This window comes from Rhamphochromis longiceps, linkage group LG7 (genome assembly GCF_057381845.1).
Source record: "Rhamphochromis longiceps isolate RC_006_pf linkage group LG7, R_longiceps_female_GT1.1, whole genome shotgun sequence".
NCBI lineage: Eukaryota > Metazoa > Chordata > Actinopteri > Cichliformes > Cichlidae > Rhamphochromis > Rhamphochromis longiceps.
Genome location: NC_140563.1, coordinates 33567661 through 33580160, shown reverse-complemented (window position 1 = coordinate 33580160; position 12500 = coordinate 33567661). Strand labels below are relative to the sequence as shown.

The window sequence follows — 12500 nt, the reverse complement described above, 5'->3', positions numbered from 1 at the left end:
CGGCTGAGTGAATGTGGCCTGGACTCTGTGGAGGAGAATCATGGTGTCAAAGACGCTGTAGAAAGACAGAACACCTGCTGTGTGACTCAGGTACACTCCTATTCTGGAGGACTGAGGACCTGAAAACCATTCACATACTCTTTTATGACTTAATTCATAGTGACTGGAAGAACACCTTAACGCCCAGGAGTTATCATTATTTCCAAATTCACTTTCATCTCCTGTTCTCATAATGCTTTTGTATGCGACTGCTACATACATACCAGACCCACTCCACTCTACCTCCCAGTAGTGACGTCCAGTCAGACTTTCTCTGCTCAGGACCTGAGACCTATTCATGAATCTTTCAGGGTGACCTGGATATGCCTGTTTTTTACTAACAAATGTTGCCCTTCTGTTCTCTTCAGATAATAACATCCTTGTGTTTACAGTGTCTGGATCCAGTGTGAGCTGAGTTGAAAACTTTAAGAATTCAGCTCTGGTTTTGGGCTCTGGTTGTGGTACCAACACATCCACATTAATCACTGTCCGCGAAAACTTTTTGACATCCCCTCTGAAGAATGCCCTGTAGCTTATCTTTCACCTCTGACACAGCAGCCGGCACATCCCCAAAATACAGCAAATGACGGGCTGTGGGACACCGTGACTCTGAAGATTCATTGAGATCTGAGAGCAGTGGAAACATATTCAGAAACTGGGTGTGATCCTCTGTGTGAGAGAGCTTCTCCAGTTCAGTATCTTTTCTTTTCAGCTCATTGAGTTCCTCCTCGAGCTCTTCCAGAAGCTCGTTGACTCGATTTATTTCAGTTTCCTGCTGGACTCTGATCTGTTGCTTCATATCAGAGCTTCTTTTCTCAATGAGGAGAATCAGCTCACTGAATATTTTCTCAGTGTCCCTCACAGCTTTATCAGCGGACTGATTGATGGCTTCCACTTCCTGCTTATGCAAATTCACGTCTTTTTTTCTATTCTCGATTCTTTGTTGAATTTTTTCACGACATGGATCGAGGTCTTTCTGTCTTTGAGTCCTTTAAGCTGATGCTGGGACTGTCTCGTGGGCTTTATGCTCATCTATGGAGCAGGTATAACAGATACATCTGTTATCAGTGCGGTAGAAAATCTTCATTACCTCATTGTGGCGAGAGCAGATGGTATCCTGAAGCTTCTCGGAGGGGTCGACCAGTTTGTGTTTCTTTAATGCGTCTACATTATGATGAGGCTGGAGATGTTGCTCACAGTAAGAGACCAGATACTGCAGACAGGATTTGATGGCTTTAAGCTTTCTCCCACTGCAGACATCACAGGCCACATCTCCAGGTCCAGCATAGCAGTGATCAGCAGGAACAGTATACAGTCCAGTCTTTTTCAGCTCCTCCACCAACTCTGCTAACATGGTGCTTTTCTTCAGGACAGGCTATGAAGGTCTGTCTGCACTGAGGACAGCTGTGGATGTGCTTCTGATCCTGTCCATCCCAGTAGCTTTTAATACACTTCATACAGTAGCTGTGTCCACAGGGAATAGTCACAGGATCATTCAGTAGATCCAAACAGATTGAACAGCAGAGTTTGTCGCCATCAATCTGAACTCCTTGATCAGCCATTTCCCCTCTCAGAGTGTGAATAGTTCTGAGCGGAGAAGGAAGGATTCAGACTCCCACAAAAGTTGACAGGTAGCAACTGAGACGTGATCAGGCAGATTAACCCTGCAGTAACCAAACGACTTAGCAACTAAAACGACTGTTTGTTTGTTTTTTAGGTCATTTTATTTTATGCATAATAAATTTAAAAACAGCATGATTTGTGTTTATCATATATATACTGTTTTCATTTTGTGCGGCAGGTTCATTAAACCTTTCATTCATTTTTATGCAGTTAAAAATAATTATTGATCATCTAGTGTCATTTTAACACCAAATGAACTCTAAAATACTTTAATCAGCAACAAATTAAAGTATTAATTAAATATGCACGCTCGTGTTTAATTTGGCCACCAGAGGGGAGTAAAACATAACTACAAGATATTCTGCTACTGGGCGTATATCTATATTGGTCATTTCATCAAGTGCCCTCTAGTATATAATGTTAAAAAATGTAAAGATGGAATTCACAGCTGGAAATCGTAAATTATTTCTGAGAAGTAGAATATTAAAAATATCTATATGACTTAAGAAGCTGTAATTGGCAAATGCTGAGAATTTTGACTTAGACTTTTTGACCACATGATCTGATCCTCGTCATCGAAGTGCCATTTAATACAGTTCATACAGTAGCTGTGTCCACATGGAATAACCAGAGGATCAGTAGATCCAAACAGATAAATCTGATAAATCCCAGAAAAAGAAATGGCATTCAAAAGTGTGTATTAATTCCTTTTATGCACATTCTTGGCAGTGACTAGAAAAGCTTAAGAAACCATCAAAAACAAAAGAAAGTGTTGCTGGAATTTTTAAAGTTTTGTGTACCCATAACTTAAAAAGCTCCAGCACTCAGCCAGTACAGTAAGTATATCCAGGTATGCTTTACTGTACTGGTAGTAAAGCCTATGCCTATATAGGGCCAAAACTGGCAGAAGAAATAAAGGTTGATGGAATAAAAAGGGACACTGGTGAAAATATTGAAAGGAATAGTAGCTCAATGTTTTTAAGAGCAGTGGAAGAGAAAGAGATTTATGACATAGTTAGAGGACTTAAGAACAAAACCAGTACAGACTGGAATGATATTGATATGGTAACAGTAAAGACAGTTATTGATGGTATTGTAAAACCATTAAAATATATATTCAACTTGTCGTTTCAAAAAGGAGTTTTTCCACAAAAAATGAAAGTTGCTAAAGTTATTCCCATTTACAAAACCGGTGAAAGGCATCATTTTACAAACTATAGACCAGTGTCAATACTCTCCCAGTTCTCTAAGATACTGGAAAAACTCTTCATAAAAAGATTTGACAGTTTTGTGGAAAAATATGAATTAATGACAGATAGTCAGTATGGGTTCAGAAGCAACAGATCAACAGCTTTGGCACTGATAGATTTAATGGAAAAGATAACGGAATGTATGGATAATAAGAGGTATGCGCTCGGAGTTTTCTTAGATCTAAAGAAGGCGTTTGATACTGTTAATCATGAAATTCTATTAAAAAAACTGGAAAAGTACGGGTTTAGGGGAGTGGTTTTGGAATGGTTAAAAAGCTATGTAGGGAATAGGCAACAATATGTACAAATAAATGAATATAAATCTAATTTGATGGATATAGCTTGTGGAGTACCTCAAGGTTCAGTACTGGGTCCAAAAATGTTTATTATGTACTTAAATGATATCTGCAGAGTATCGGAGATTTTAAAGTTTGTAATATTTGCAGATGACACAAATATACTGTGTTCAGGTGTGGAATTGCCACAGGTTTTGGGGATGATCACACAGGAATTAACGATATTAAAGAAGTGGTTTGATATAAATAAATTATCATTGAATCTAGATAAAACCAAATTTATGTTGTTCGGAAACCAAAAGAAAAACATCAAAGTAGAAATATGTGTTGACAATGTATATTTAGAAAGAGTAAATGAAATAAAATTTCTTGGGGTGATCATTGACCACAAGCTCTGTTGGAAGCCACACATTACTTATGTTCGGGGGAAATTGGCACGGGGCATTGCCGTCCTGGGGAAAGCAAAGCATATGTTGGATCAGAAAGCACTGCACATTTTATACTGTGCTTTACTACTGCCATATATGAGCTACTGTGTAGAGGTGTGGGGAAACACATACAAAAGTAACACACAAACAATAACTATAATACAGAAAAGGGCCATTAGATTAATAAATAATGTGGGGTACAGGGACCATACAAATGCACTCTTTGTCAAAATGCAAGCTATTAAATTCCAAGACTTGGTGAAGCTTAAAACAGCGCAAATAATGTATAAAGTAAGAAATAAATTGCTTCCAAAAGAAATCTGTAAATTGTTCCTAGAAAGAGAAGGTGGGTATAACTTAAGAGGGAAATGGAATTTAAAGATACAAAGTGCTAGAACAACTTTAAGAACTATGTCTATCTCAATTGCAGGAGTTAAATTATGGAACAGTCTAACAGAAGAAATAAAAGACAGTCAAAACATAAAACAGTTTAAAGTAAAATATAAAAACCTAATTTTAAATAAGTATAAGAATGAAGAAAACAGGGCTAACCCAGGACAGTAATGTTGCTGGTAATGGTGTTGTGGTTCTTTTTTTGCTTTGGTTTGTTTGTTTTTCCATAACTTGTGTATCTGCAAATATACACATTCTGTATTTTTCATATGAAAGAAACTATACTGTGGTGGGGCTTGCTAATTATGATACCCCTCCAATATCAACCCATCTGCGACAATCACGTTATAGTAAGTTTGTTTTGGTGTGTAACAGGAATTCATGATACTAATATATATATATATATATATATATATATATATATATATATATATATATATATATATATATATATATATATATATATACATACATACATACATACATATACACATACAAACACATTTTATGGTTAATACAGTAACCATAAAATCAAAAAAAGTTTGGCTTGCTTTTCATAGCCTTCCCTTTTTTTCCATTGCAAAAACCAACCAATTTATTCTGTCTCATTTCAGTATGGATTTATCCAGAGATGAGCACACGTTTTTTTCTGCAACATGTTATGCAGCTTGCATGTTTTAATTTTGATTGGAGCCAATCAAAAAATGTGCGACACTATGCAGCATGGAGACAAGCATTTAAAATGCTGTGCAGTCCCACATAAAGTGGGACACCTGTCAGTATTCTGAAGAAAATTTTAAATTATAGCTAATTATGAATAAACAGCTCAGAATTCAATAGTGAGCAGACATTTAATATCAACAGTTTGAAACTTTTCACTCAAAGTATTGAGGTTCAACACCCAGACATCTGGATGGTAGGAAAACAGAAAAGAAGCTCAAATAAAGGCAGCACATTGTTCTTGTCCTCTGGGACAGACAGCTGGCACTGATCTCCGAACTGTCCTATGCCTCACAGAGCCGCCAGCTCCTGCATTAGCTTCTCCTTCTCCCGCTGCAGCTCCAAGATGCTCTGCTGGTTCTGCTCCAGCCGGTCCTCCAGCCACTGCAGCAGCGGCCCGCTCACCGCCGACATCTGGCTGCACAGGTTCTTGGTGAACACAGAGCCGTTGTGGATCTTGGTGACGGGGTCCAGGTGCGCCAGGCTGTGGATCTTGCGGTAGGTGTCCTGCTCCTCCTGGCACAAGATCCTCGGCAGCTCCACGGCCGACTCCAGGCACACCTTTCCGATGGCCTCGCGGGGCAAGACGTGGATGGGGATCTCCACACGCTCGTACTCGGAGCCCTTCTGCGCCTGCACGGACTGGAAGCAGGTGTAGAGCACCCGACCCGTCTTAGTGTTCTTGTCCTCGATGAAGCAGGAGAAGATGAGGCCCACGAAACACTGATCCAGCATCTGGTACATGGCCTGGGTGCGCACGTCGACGTGGGAGGGCCACACGGTGATGTGAGGGTGGGAGTGGTACCAGCCGACCACCCGCATCGGCCGGCTGGTCATGTCTGCCAGCCGCTCCGCCTCCGTGGAGGCCGCCGACAGCTGCTCCGGGGAGATTTCCACCCGGTCTTTCCTCTTGTCGGAGCGGCGGAGGATGATGACGGAGTGGATGTGGACAATACGAGAGACCTCCACCTCCCCGATACACAGACCCATCACCTCCTCCTTCTCTGTGCTCAGCGCGTGGTTCATGCACACCAGAAAGGCGTCGGACTCCAGGTGGACTGCGCTCACCGCCATTACTTTCCCTTAAATTCGGTAAAAGGAGGAAAAAATAAACAAATCCGAGAGACACAGCCGTACTTCCGCGTTCTTACATTCTACGCCAAAACATTCCGTGTAAGTGCAACAGCCCTCTTACACAAGGGTTCCGCCTTTCGGTACCTTTATTTTATTATCACGATTAACTAATGAGGCACTCCATTGTACAGTTAATAATATCTGCGGAGGTTATATGCATAGAATTGTTACGGTAAATTAGGGCTTCTAAAGCTTAATAAATGCGACCTAGAAAATGTCGGAAATATATTTTTTTCTGTCACTTTCAATATGAAGGTTCCCACTCCAGCAGCTTAATGTTTTAAAATTCTCAACTGACGATTGAAAGAAAAAAAGAAAAGAAAAACAAAACGTCAGATATTCATTCATTCTTTATTTCTTGCTGACATTTTTTGTCTTTCGAAACATGATTCACTGCGAAAATTGACGCCTGTGTGGAAATTGACTTTTTCAATTTAGGCCATTGTTCTAAATGCAGTTTCTAAATCAAGAAATATTGTATTTGCTCCTATCAATAATCCAATGTGTAATACTAGGTTATTTTTATAAAGACTATATTAAAAACGGAAGGCCCAAGGCAGAGACCATTGCAGCCAATCAACCCCTGACCCTGAAAAATGAATCCAATGCGCCTCAAATAATCCATATTCTTTGTAAGATAGGTGCATTAAAATGCTCGGTTAGCTTAATTAGTTCAGTGGCTCCCACTAGTAGAGTAAAGCCTTGTAGACACCTAACACCGGCAGCTCCCTGGGCCATAGTCATACCGATCATTCAAAGTGGCCACGCTTCTAATTCCACGTATTAACCAAATGCATGACTTATGCAAGAAGAATCACATTACAGTTCTTTAAGAATATGAACTGAGCTTTTGGATAAACAGAATTCAAATGGATGACTTATTAAAAATCTTACGGTATTTATGAAAGAAGATGAAGAAGGGGAGGGGACTTTTGGTGTGGCCAGTAAAGAAATTACACTTTATGGCATGTAACTTTTACAAGTTTTATTGTGTTTCTTACACACTTTGTCTTAGCAGCGCAAAAATATTCCACACAACCAACGGAGTCCAAAGCACACGCAAAATCACCCCCAAGTTTCTGAAGAAGCCAAAATAAAACCTTGTCAAATATGTTACCTGACTTGGTCTTTGGGGTGACATTAAGAGAAACCACACATCGTTAAGCAGCCCTGCATACAATGACACAACAAATTTGTTCATCTCTTGTGTCCTGCATGCTAAACATTTGACCCATCCAACAAAAATATAAAGGTGAATATAAGAAGCAATTAAAAAAAAAAGCTTTGAATATAAGCAATAAAAACTATACTGTCTTGTACATCTTTATGGTTATAAATACCCAATTATTAGCACAGACGCATTGTGATTAAATGCTTCCTGGCTCCATTTAAAGCTCATAATGGCAGAGTCATCACAGTAACAGCATTTAGGACAAAGCCATATTCTTCATACTGAAGGGAAAGCATTGACAAAATCAAATATTTAAAAATAAAACTGTATTAAAATCGTTTTTACAGTAAAAGACACAAACACAAATTATACTGTGCTTTAAAATAAATCCATATTTCTGTATTGAAAATAAAGATTATAAATCACGGTTTTAATTGCAAAAGATGTTACACACTTAACAAGGATTGTGCAAATATTCACATACAACAAAACACACCGTTTAAACATTTCAAGCAACGTCTCTTCACTGTGCAAATGTTAAAATACATTTGAAAGTAACTGCTCTTTGACTACAGAGTTTGTATTTTAAGCTAATAATACTGGAGTGTAAACATGTGAAGAAAAGACTTGTGTCTGAAAACACACAAAGTCTTGAGCTTTAGCAAACTATGAAATAAATCACTGGATCTTCTTTACACTTGGTTTTAAAACCAGTCTCGGCTCAGTCCAAGTTTAAATGTGCTTTTCTATTTTTTAATAATTATCATAAACCTGACATGTGTTTAAAAAACTAAAACAAACAAACAAACAAAAAACATGATTTAACAGTTTAGTTATCAAAAAGAAAACATATCACAAAACAAACTGATTTCTGTAAACCTGCTGACACCCCCTCCACACCCACTATCACTTTACTTTAGTTGACTCACTTCCATGTTTGCTTTATTTAATTGCTCTGGAGATTTAGGAATGCCTGCTAATGTAAACAGGAGATGACAGCACAACTCTGTTTAGGCAGAGCAGAAGTGTTGCAAAATATGAAGGTGGGATATATTAAGTTTTGTTTTTTTTAAAAAAAGAAGAAGCTTTGCTGAATTTTCTTCTCTTTAGGAGATTAGTATGTTAACTCTAATATATATGTTTGTGTCAAATTATTCACAGAAGCATGGTTACATAGAAAAGTGTCCTACCTTTGTTTCAGTTCATTGAAAGCATCACCCTTTTAGTGGCTATACAACAGGAACAAAGACAAAGATAAAGCTGCTGTGATAAGCTGAAATGAAAACTGGCCAACATGCCACCTGACTGGACTCTAATGGATCACCTTTGATGCAATTTAAAGAGAAATATTGTATTGACCCACTGTGAGGCTTCTACTATTTAAATTTAAATCAATGCAGGCAGTGATGGGTAATAAAATATTTAACTTTATGTTTGGTTCATTCAAACTATTTAGTGCCATTTGAGTCCCCATGACAGAATCTATGTATTTTGTATAAAACGGTCAAATAATTATTTCTAAAAGCTTTCTTTATGCCTTTAACCCTCTTCTACCATAGAAACAACCATATGTGTCCACAAATATTTTTTTACAGTAATCACTGACTTTTAGCACAAGTAGCTTGAGCTGCTATGTCCCCAAATTGTGTCTTTGTTCAAGTTTAGTTATGGTTTTCAAGATTATTGTTACATATCCTTATTTATAATCTTCAGATGCTTTTTTGTTTGTTTGGTTTTTTTGCTATTAATACATCTTTTACTGCCTAAAGTCTTTGCCTGTCCCTCAGTTACTCTCATGGAAATCACTGATTTTCAGCACAACTTACACAGGACTTACAGGCACTAGTATTGTTTTTAGCTCGCACAGCTCAGCAGCAGCAGCAGCAGGAGCATCAGAAGAAGCAAAAACACCAAGACCCTGATACAGCGGCTGAGTGAATGTGGTCTGAACTCTGTGGAGGAGATTCACCGTGTCAGAGACGCTGTAGAAGGACAAAATACCTCCACTGTGATCCAGGTACACGCCTATTCTTGAGGACTGAGGGCCTCTGATTAAAGTGCTGGTGGCATTGTGTCTGAACTGATAACTGTTATGAAAACACTCTAAAGCCCAGGATTTGTCATCATTTCCAAATCCACTTTCATACCCTGTTCTTCTGATATCTTTGTAGGTAACCGCTATTGAAACTTCAAATGACTTCTTCTCCACCTCCCAGTAATGACGTCCACTCAGGCTCTCTCTGCTCAGGACCTGAAACATGTCAGTGAATCTGTCTTGATGACTGGGATATAACTGTTTTTCACTCATCACAGTTGCTTTTCTGTTCCCTTCAGATAGTGACAAGTGTGTGTTTGCTGTGTTTGGATCCAGTGTGAGTACTTGTGTGTGTTGTAAACATTCTGCTCGGGTCTTAGGCTCTCCTGATGGTACTGAAACACTAACTTCTTTCTCTATCAGTGAAATTTTGGTGGAAGTATCGGTAAAAATCGTGTGTAGTTTTTCTTTGGCCTTGTGCGCAGCTAGTGTCACGTCCTCGAAGTACTGCAGAAGATGCATGTTAATCCTGCGTGGGTCGGTTCCCTGATTTATGCATGTCAAAGAGGAGTAATTTTGAATAAAAGTTGCATGATCTTTTCTATGTGACAGCTGCTCAAGCTCAGCATCTCTCCTCCTCAGCCACCTGAGCTCCTGCTGCAGCTTGGCTCGAAGCTCTTTGGCTCGACTGACTTTTGTCTTCTGCTGGGATTTAATCTGCAACTTCACATCAGACCTCATGTTGTTGATAAGATGAAGCAACTGAGTAAAGATCTCCTCACTTTCCTTGAGAGCCTTATCAGCAGAATAATTGATGGCATCCATCTCATGCTGAAGCACCTTCATATCATTCTCTCTGTCCTGGATTCTCTTTTTAATCTTTTGTTGACTTGAAACAAGCTCCCCCTCCCATTTACTGCGTTCTTCCGAGGCCAAGATCATGCCGTGGTGTTTGTGTTCATACACTGCGCAGAGAAGGCAGGTACACTTCTGGTCTGTGCGGCAGAAAAGCTTCAAATCTTTACCGTGACAAGAGCAGATGTTCCCCTGGAGCTTCCCTGATTGTTTGATGAGCTTGTGTTTTTTATAGGCAGGGGATTCATAGTGAGGGTGGAAGTGTTGCCCACAGTAAGAGACCAGACGCTCCAGACAGGATTTGGTAGCTTTCAGCTTCCTCCCAGAGCAGACATCAAAGGTCACATCTCCAGGTCCAGCGTAGCAGTGATCAGCTTGGAGTTCAGTCATCTGCAGCTCTTCCACTAACTCTGCCAAGACAGTGTTTTTCACCAGAGCAGGCCTCGGTGTGAAGGTCTGTCTGCACTGAGGGCAGCTGTGGGTTTTCTTGTGATCTTCCTCATCCCAGTGATGTTTAACACAGTTTGTACAGTAGCTGTGTCCACAGGGAATAGTCACCGGATCCTTCAGCAGATCCAAACAGATCGAACAGCAGAGCTTTTTCTTCTCTACTTGAATATGTTGCTGCTCCATTTCACGAAGAGACACAGAATGTGAAACAGTTTCCCTTTCTTATACACACACCAACGTGCACAGACAGATAGGCACACACACGTAGAAAATACAGACCAAAGCTTAGTTCTCCTTTGTCATGTGCCTCTGCTTCTCTGAAATGAATGAACATTTATATGTTCATGTTTCCAACACCCAGCCCCTTTCCACCAGTGCAGTAAGAGGCAGGAAGTTGCAGACATGAAAGCTGTGGGGGAGGCTGTAACAGGAATCCGGAGATGACTAAGGAGTTAGTCACATCCATTTCCTGGAAGGGACAGCATGTATTTACATTCCTGCCGCATAAAATTAATTCATCATGTTTGTTTTCATTTTTTGCAATACACTTTATCCTTTTATAGAAGCTGTTCAAGTTTGCCAATGATGCCTAAACACTCCAGTCAGGACTTAGCCAGTTATGTCAGCCTTACATGAATATTGCCATGATATCATGTTTTACTTTTGCCACGTGTGGCACAGTGTGATGGGCTCGAATAATCCATTTGAACCCTTATGAACTCACTGCCCATTTAATTGTTATGTTAATGCTACACTAGATGTAGATTAATCTCACAGCCTGTCAGCCATATCAAACTATTCTAAAATAAACTTTAAGCTATTTGACTCCACACAGGAGTGCCCTATTTAGGGGGAAGTTGGGACAATATTAAGGCCCTGTGACTGACAAAAGCCCCCAAATAATGATAGAAATTTAGATTATTAAGAAACATTACACCCTCCGATGCACTCCAGTGAAAAAGTATTTGACACCTTCCTGATTTCTTGGATCTTCTTAGCTCTTCAAGGCAATTTTAATATTAGTCAAATATAACCCAAGTAAATACAGAATGCAGTTTTTAAATGATAATTAAATTTTTTAAGGGAGACACCTACCTAAACACCTACCTGACCATGTGTGGAAAAAGTAATTGCCCCTCTTGTTAAATCGTGGATTCACTGTGATTAGCTACAGCTCCATTCATACACAGGCCTGATTACTGCCAGGCCTGATAAATCAAGAAATCAGTGAAGTAGACTAAAAGATCTCAAAAAGCAACACATCCTGCCATGATCTAAAGAAAGAGCTAAGAAATAAAATCATTGAGGTTTATTGGTTCTGGAAAGGGTTGCAAAGCAATTTCTAAGGGTTTGGGACTTCAGCGAACCTTGGTGAGAAAATTTATAACAATGATGAACCTTCCCGGGAAAGGCCAGTCTACAAAAAAACCTCAAAAAGCACATCAATGACTCATCCGGGAGGTCAACAAAGAACCCAGAACAGCATCTAAGGAACTGCAGTCCTCACTTGCCTCACTTAAGGTCAGTGTTCATGTTTCAATAACTCAATAACTAACAAATAAGAAAGAGACTGGGCAAAAATGGCATCCATGGGAGAGTGAAATTCGCTGCTTACCAAAAAGAACACAATTATTTTAAAAAAAAAAATCTTGATGATCTCCAAGACTTAAAATATTCTGTGGACTGACAGGCCAAAATTTGAACTTTGGGAGGTTTTATGTCCCGTTACTTCTGGCATTAAAAAAAATAGAGCATCATAACAGCAAACATGTTGGTGGTATTGTGATGGCCTGGGGCTGCTTTCCTGCTTCAAGACCTGGATGACTTCCCATAACTAATGGAACCATAAATTCTGCTCTCTACCAAAAACTCCTGAAGAAAAGCTTCTGACCATCACTTCCTGAAGTGCACTAGGGTTATACGACATTACAATGATCCCAAATACACCAGCATGTCTGCCTCTGAATGTAAACATAAATTTAAAAAAAAAGAAGTTTGGAGTAGCACCATGTGAGGGATTATAACCATATTTTCATTATGCTTCCACAATGACAATAAAGACTCTTGAATGTGGTGCATAAAATGAAAAGAAAGTAAAACATGACA

At 39.4% G+C, this 12500-nt stretch overlaps 2 protein-coding genes and 1 pseudogene across 2 annotated transcripts; all 3 read right to left on the bottom strand.

Annotated features, from left to right (window-relative positions):
• Positions 1-1601, bottom strand: part of LOC146665695 (tripartite motif-containing protein 16-like) — a 1694-nt pseudogene extending 93 nt beyond the window's left edge.
• Positions 1602-4866: 3265 nt separating this feature from the next.
• brcc3 (BRCA1/BRCA2-containing complex, subunit 3) lies at positions 4867-5934 on the bottom strand. Its single transcript, XM_085413421.1, has one exon. The coding sequence runs from the start codon at positions 5821-5823 to the stop codon at positions 5041-5043; it is 783 nt and encodes a 260-aa protein (XP_085269547.1). The 5' UTR covers positions 5824-5934; the 3' UTR covers positions 4867-5040.
• A 1523-nt stretch (positions 5935-7457) lies between these two features.
• Positions 7458-10771, bottom strand: LOC146665693 (E3 ubiquitin/ISG15 ligase TRIM25-like). Its single transcript, XM_085411190.1, has one exon. It carries the CDS (start codon positions 10575-10577, stop codon positions 8877-8879), a length of 1701 nt encoding a protein of 566 aa, XP_085267316.1. The 5' UTR covers positions 10578-10771; the 3' UTR covers positions 7458-8876.
• Between the last annotated feature and the right edge of the window lie 1729 nt (positions 10772-12500).

Excerpts from the sequence above, each read along its gene's own strand:
- brcc3 (XM_085413421.1), bottom strand. The coding sequence starts at position 5,823 with ATGGCGGTGAGCGCAGTCCACCTGGAGTCCGACGCCTTTCTGGTGTGC.
- LOC146665693 (XM_085411190.1), bottom strand. The coding sequence starts at position 10,577 with ATGGAGCAGCAACATATTCAAGTAGAGAAGAAAAAGCTCTGCTGTTCG.